This window comes from Hyaena hyaena, unplaced genomic scaffold, assembly GCF_003009895.1.
Source record: "Hyaena hyaena isolate Hyena2069 unplaced genomic scaffold, ASM300989v1 scaffold_149, whole genome shotgun sequence".
Lineage (NCBI taxonomy): Eukaryota > Metazoa > Chordata > Mammalia > Carnivora > Hyaenidae > Hyaena > Hyaena hyaena.
In genome coordinates this window covers 2,172,142-2,178,141 of record NW_024080781.1, presented here as the reverse complement: position 1 = coordinate 2,178,141, position 6,000 = coordinate 2,172,142, and the positions used below count along the sequence as shown (strand labels likewise).

The following is a 6,000-nucleotide window of genomic DNA, read 5'->3' as shown; positions in this document are numbered from 1 at the left end:
GCTGCCCGGGTTCTGGACGGCGGGTCGCCTGAGCCACACACCGGGGCCAGAAGGACTAGGGTACGAAGCTCCCGCCCCGCAAGGCCGGGCTACTGCACCGTCGCGGAACCTCCTCTCCTGCGCTAGAGGCCGTGCCTCCACTCCCGGCGGAGCGGGGAGCTACTATGCCACGCTCTGCGTCCGCGGGCGCCGACAGGGGCTTCTAGGGTGCCGCCGGAGCCGTCATCCCCTGCTACTGGCACCCTGAGCTTCCTCCCTCGCTAGCCCGGACGCTGCCGCACTGACTTTGCCCGCTGCTCAGCTGACGAGGCTGCAAAGCTGTAGCTAAGTGGAGTTGGCCTCCCTGCCCACCTGTGGAAGAAGCTCGCGCTGATTGATGCGTCATCGACTTTTTTCCCCCTCGGCCTCGCCGGCGTCCCCTCCCACAGATGCAGCATCACCCAGTGATAGTACTTTAGGCTGGTTTTTCCCCCAGGCTTCGGGCTTTGTTTGGGTTTGATTCTGTTTGGCTGTTCAGTAAGCTGATTTATGCAGCAGAAGCCCCATCGGCTGGAGAGAAACAAAAGCTCTTTTCTTTGTCCCTGAGCCGGCTGCGGAGCCTTCGCTCGCGTCGCCGCCCCGGGCCATTGACCGTCTGAGGAGGTACTTCTCGCGGAGATCGCGGGACCGCGGAGCAGAGCTGGCAGGGCCGCGGGGGCCCTGAGATGCCAAGCGGTGCCCGGTCCGGCGTACCTGCACCACTTGCTACGAGCCGAGGGGTCCGCCTGCTGGGCCTTCGGGAAACGTCTTAGCGACACTTGGCCCGCGGGCCCCGAGGTGCGCCCGGGAGTCGCCAGCGCGCATCCGGATCGCAGCCAGGCGGCGGGCGCTGTGCAGGCTGCTTTGCATTATGTGCCGCTCCGCCCTGGCTTTTTTTACTGCCGCATTTGTCTGCCTGCAAAACTGCCGGCCAGGTCCTGCCCCATTCCTTCGGGCGGCCTGGGTGTTTTTAGTTGTTCTTGGACTGGGCCACAGTGGTAAGTTATTTTGTTTTCTTTTGTTTTCTTCTCTTCCCCAAAGGTCTTGGTCTGTGATGAAGCACATCCTGGCCAGGTAAGTGACCCAATGTCAGCCTCCTTGTCCTGAGAACTTCAGAAGGGCGAGTGTGTGGCAGCGTCCTCCCTTCAGGCGGCCTGAGTTAGGCCAGGTGTGAAGTGTTTCCGTCCAGGAGTGACAGCAATGACTAATTACACGAAGACTCTGTGTGTTGGTCCCGGGATTGGGGCAAGCAGTAATAGAATGGAAGTTTGGAGGAATGGAAGGTCATATTTACATAAGCCAATTTAGGGGTTCTGCTCCATCCTTGAAGGCATTCTCCTTTATGTCATCTTTAAAGATGCCCCCCCATATTTCTGCATGTGGATCTACTAACCACTAACTTGGAATTGATTCAAGGCTGAGGATACAAATTGGTATAATGGGAGTGAGTCTTCTGGTTTTGAGTCCATGAGAAGATGGCTGCATACAAGTTGCTTCTACCATAGTGCTCAACCTGAATGAATTAAACACACTAGGAATATTCTTTAAGTCATGATTTTTGTTTTCATCTTTAACAAAAAGTCCTAGCCGATTGATCCTCAGTAAGATCAGCCCCTGAGACTGAGACCCAAAGACATAAATTTAGAGTAGGATTGACACCATTTAATCCAGGCAAGCCACTTCTATCAGAATTGCCTGGATTTGGAAATGATACTTCTTTATAAAGTATATTGTCCTTATTTTACAAGTGAGGATGCACCTCCCTCTGTAAATCACAAGGATGCTCAAGTCAAATAGTGTAAGAAAAGGTGTGGCACTTTTGAATTACATGCAAATTTAAGCTAGCTGTACTGGATTGTTCACAAACAGTAAAACATGCAGTAAATAATAGTACTAATCATCAATTTGTGATGAGATCTTCTTAGTTTTAAATCTAGGCCAAACATTTATTTTTGCCAATGCAAATGTTATTGCCATTTTTTAAAAAATTACTGTATTTTGTGTTTGGTCATCAAGCCTTTAAATTCTGTTAGAGCTTTTCTCTGACCTCTGCTGTTGAAGTATAGGGTTGTAATTGTTTTCCAGACTAAAATTTTCTTTTATACATTGAATTGATGTGCCATGTTTCTACCTGAAGCTAATAAAAACGATCAAGTCATAACCTTATAAGTAAGAGTTTATAATGGAAACATCCAGCTAGTTTCACTCATTTGTTGCACATATCATTGTCTAATATTTGTTTCAAAAGGAGATTTACCCAATTATGTTAAATGAGAGCAATTTAGAGTAAATTTTTATCTTGTAGTTATATTTTGGCTTATATGTTTATTTCACATAAGTGAAATTTAAAGCAAAGGAAATAGTAACACTATCAGTTATCTCTTTAGTGGAACATGCATTAATTGCAATATATTTTCCACCAGGTATAATTCCATCTTCCATTAATAAGTGACAAAGTATTTTTCTAGATTTAGTAAAAACATACATGTATGTGTGTGCATGCACGCACGCACACACACACACACACACACACACACACACACAATAGTAAAATGACCAAGACTGTGTCAACAGAGTATATTTTGTCCCAAATACACTTAACAAAGAAAAAAGTGCTACTTCCTTCTAGAATTTACTACTAATAACAATACTTTAAAAATATTCGTGGGCACCTAGGTGGCCCAGTCAGCTAAGTATCCAACTTTGGCTCAGATCATGATCTCACAGTTCAGCTGTGCTGACAGCTCAGAGCCTGGAGCCTTCTTCAGATTCTGTGTCCCCCTCTCTCTGCTCCTCCCCTACTTGCGTTCTCTCTCTCTCTCAAAAATGGATAAACATTAAAAACTTTTTTTCATGTCCTTGTAAAAACCAGTCAAGTTCTCATGTAATAGCATTGTATTTTCATCCAGTGACTAGAACTGGTTTGAAGCAAATGCTATGAATGGGCTCCCTTGCACCTGCAGTTGTGAAAAGGGAATGCTTATCTGAAATCAGAACAAGACATCCTTTTCCCAGTCTCTGTCAATATACAAAGGTTTCTGATGTATAGTGGTTTGCGTTGCAGTTAAAATCATGCAAAAAATTTAAATTATAGCCAGTACAACTCAGAAAATTAGAGATCAGCATAAACTGTTGTACTTCCATGATAGAGCTACAAGTCTCAAATTATATGTCTTCACAGTGCAAATTAGATGCTTAAAGCAGAATAGAAATTTAGGTATCAGTTACAAAAGAAATCTTGTTCCCTTGTTCAGTAGTTTACACCAAGGAAAGTTTAGGAAAATAAAGGCATACACAAGTAACCATAAACTGCACAACAACATAACTTTGGGTTTAATTTTTGAAGTAGGATTTTTAGGTCCCAAATACATACTATAGTAGACTTTTAATAATGAATATATGGTGATCAAGGAGATGTTGTTAATAAAATCTATTTTTCTAATCTACAAAAATGTCTTTCAACTTTCTTTGGTGGAAATCACCAACAATTGGAGAAACAATAACAGTATAAAATAGTTAATGAGTAACTGGAAAACACTAAAGAATACTTAGTGGTTAATATTTGAAGAGTTAATGTAGCAACACTGTTGTTTCTACATTTGTTCACTTTGCAAGGTTAAAAATCTTTTTTTAACCTAAATTTTTATAGGGCAATATAAGAGTGACAAATTTAGAAATTACCTTCTTTATTAATAAAAGGTGTTAACTATTATTGCAATGTAATTTTACGTTCAGTGCATAATCAATTATTCTTTTAAATAGTAATCAGCTGGATTAGCATTATTTTGTAACTGTAATATTATTTTACCTTAGAACATATTTTGTATCATAGGTGTTCTTAGATTTCTTTACGCTTACCTAAAGTAAGAGGATATTTAAGAGAACCAGGCTTCAGTTTTAAAGGTCCAGGCTTCCAAATTATTTGCACAATAAACATCCAAATTAATTCTATCTTAATGCAACTAAGATACTTCCTGATTGAAAAAACAAAAGTTTGTGCTGTACATGAAAAGTTTTTGTGCTGTATAAGAAACCAAAAGAACTAGTAATGATTTGTGAAAATTCCTGTGCCCCAAAATATTTCCTTCACCTGTTAACAAATTATCTGAAATTTCACCATTGTAATAGATTTCTTTGGATTAAGTGCAGTACTGACAGTAAGTTTTTTTCATTTTTCACTTTATATTTGGAAATTTTCAAACACATACAGAAGTACAGAGAATGGTATAAGGAATGACCATATACCTATCACCAGGCTTCATCAACTATCAACTCAGGGCCAGCTTCACCTACTCAGTTCATCTCCTTCTCTAATAAGATTATTTTGAAACAAATTATATATTATTTTATCCCAAATTATTTCAGCAAATCAAAGTACTACTGGAGGAGAAACACTATCATTTGTTTCACAGCATGAATTTTTTAGCTGAAATTTCGGGCTACAGAGAAGAAATGCAGAAGTGAGGGAGGAAACAAAAGAGTTTCAACCATATACTTTTCAATGATTCTGTTATGGCTGCATTAAAAATAGTTCTCTTAAAACTATGCCTATGTAAAAGCTTTTTGGTATGCATGTATATGAAAAAGAAAAAAAATGCATGAATAAGTCTACTTCCCCAGCCAAATATCAATTATTTTATCCCAATGGAATCATAGGTGAGGAGAATTGCAGACAGCAAGAATGGACAACTCTTTCAAGGATTTTTGCTATTAAGGAGAGAGAGAAATAGAAGATGACAGGTATTACAACATGTATTGATATGCACTTGCAATGGTCCAGTAGAGAGGAGAAAAACTTTCAACTTTTCTTGATTCAAGACGATTCAAGAGACAGGAGGAACAATCCTTAAAACTGAAACTCAAAACAAGTTATACCTGAACTTTCTTTTCTAGATATATACTGAATCTTCAGGTGGACTAATGCAGTCTTGGGTTTTAACTACCAGTTGTATGCTAACAACTCCAGTCCTGACCTCTTCTCTGATTTCCAGAGAACATAGCAAACTGCCTCTTTGGCATATCCACTGTAAGTTTAAAGGCAAAACCCTAATGTGTTCAAAACCAAAGGTCCAATTTTCTCCCTCAAACTTGCTTCTTTAATACTCTTCTTCATCTCACTTTGTGATCAGCCATACTTCCAGTAGTTCAGGGTAACATTTTGGTGGCATCCTTGATTTCTGTTTCTCTCACATTCCACAAGTCAGTTTACTACCTCCACTGCCATGGAGTGGTTCATGCCATTTTTTGCTTGAACTCTTGAATGCCTATTAAACTGGCTTCTCTACTTCAAAGTGCAGCCAGGCTCACCTTTTTAAAATGTGCCTTGGGTTCTATCATTCCTCCCCTCAGAACTCTACATGGTTTTTCATCTCTCAATTGAAGGGCAAGTCTTTACATGACTTCCAAGATTCTGATGACTTCCTGACTTTACCTCCTAAGTCTCTTTTCCTCTCTCACTTTGTTACAATCACACTTGCTTGCTTCTTGCTATAGCTTGGATGGACCACGCATGACCCTACCTCCAATCCTGAACGCACAGTCCTCTGCCTGGAATGTGCTGCCTTGAAATATATTTCTGATTCCCTCTCTCCTAGTTCTTCCAGATGTCTATTCAAATATCATCTGATCAAAAAGACCTTCACTGTCCTCCTTATCAATACTATTTAGTTCCTTACCCTGCATCTTTTTTCTTTTATATATTTTAGCACCCCTAATATATTATTATTTGTTTGTTAGTTACTGTCTTTCTCCCTTGCTCCCAACCCAGCAACTACATTAAAGGTTATGAGAAAGGTACTTTGCTCTCATTTGAGTTGTGGAAATGCCAGCTATGTACAAGGAGCTAAGTAGATATTTGTTGAGTGAATGAAGGAATGAAAAAGTAAATTCTTCTTCATTTTTTCATCAGATTGATTATTTTGTTCAGTCCAAGACAAGGCTTCATTTTTTTCCTATCAATCTCTTTAATCTTTGTAAAAAACA

General features: G+C 40.3%; 1 protein-coding gene across 4 annotated transcripts in view; it reads left to right on the top strand.

Moving 5' to 3' along the window:
• The first annotated feature begins 591 nt into the window (after positions 1-591).
• Positions 592-6,000, top strand: part of ITGB8 (integrin subunit beta 8) — an 81,609-nt gene continuing 76,200 nt past the window's right edge. For all 4 annotated transcript variants that reach the window (XR_005529608.1, XM_039238864.1, XM_039238862.1 and 1 more), the window contains exon 1: positions 592-1,016. Coding sequence is in view for 3 of the 4 variants with exons in the window: in XM_039238864.1 (XP_039094795.1) it covers positions 890-1,016 (127 nt within the window). In the remaining variant the exon portion in view is untranslated. The remainder of the gene's footprint in view (positions 1,017-6,000) is intronic.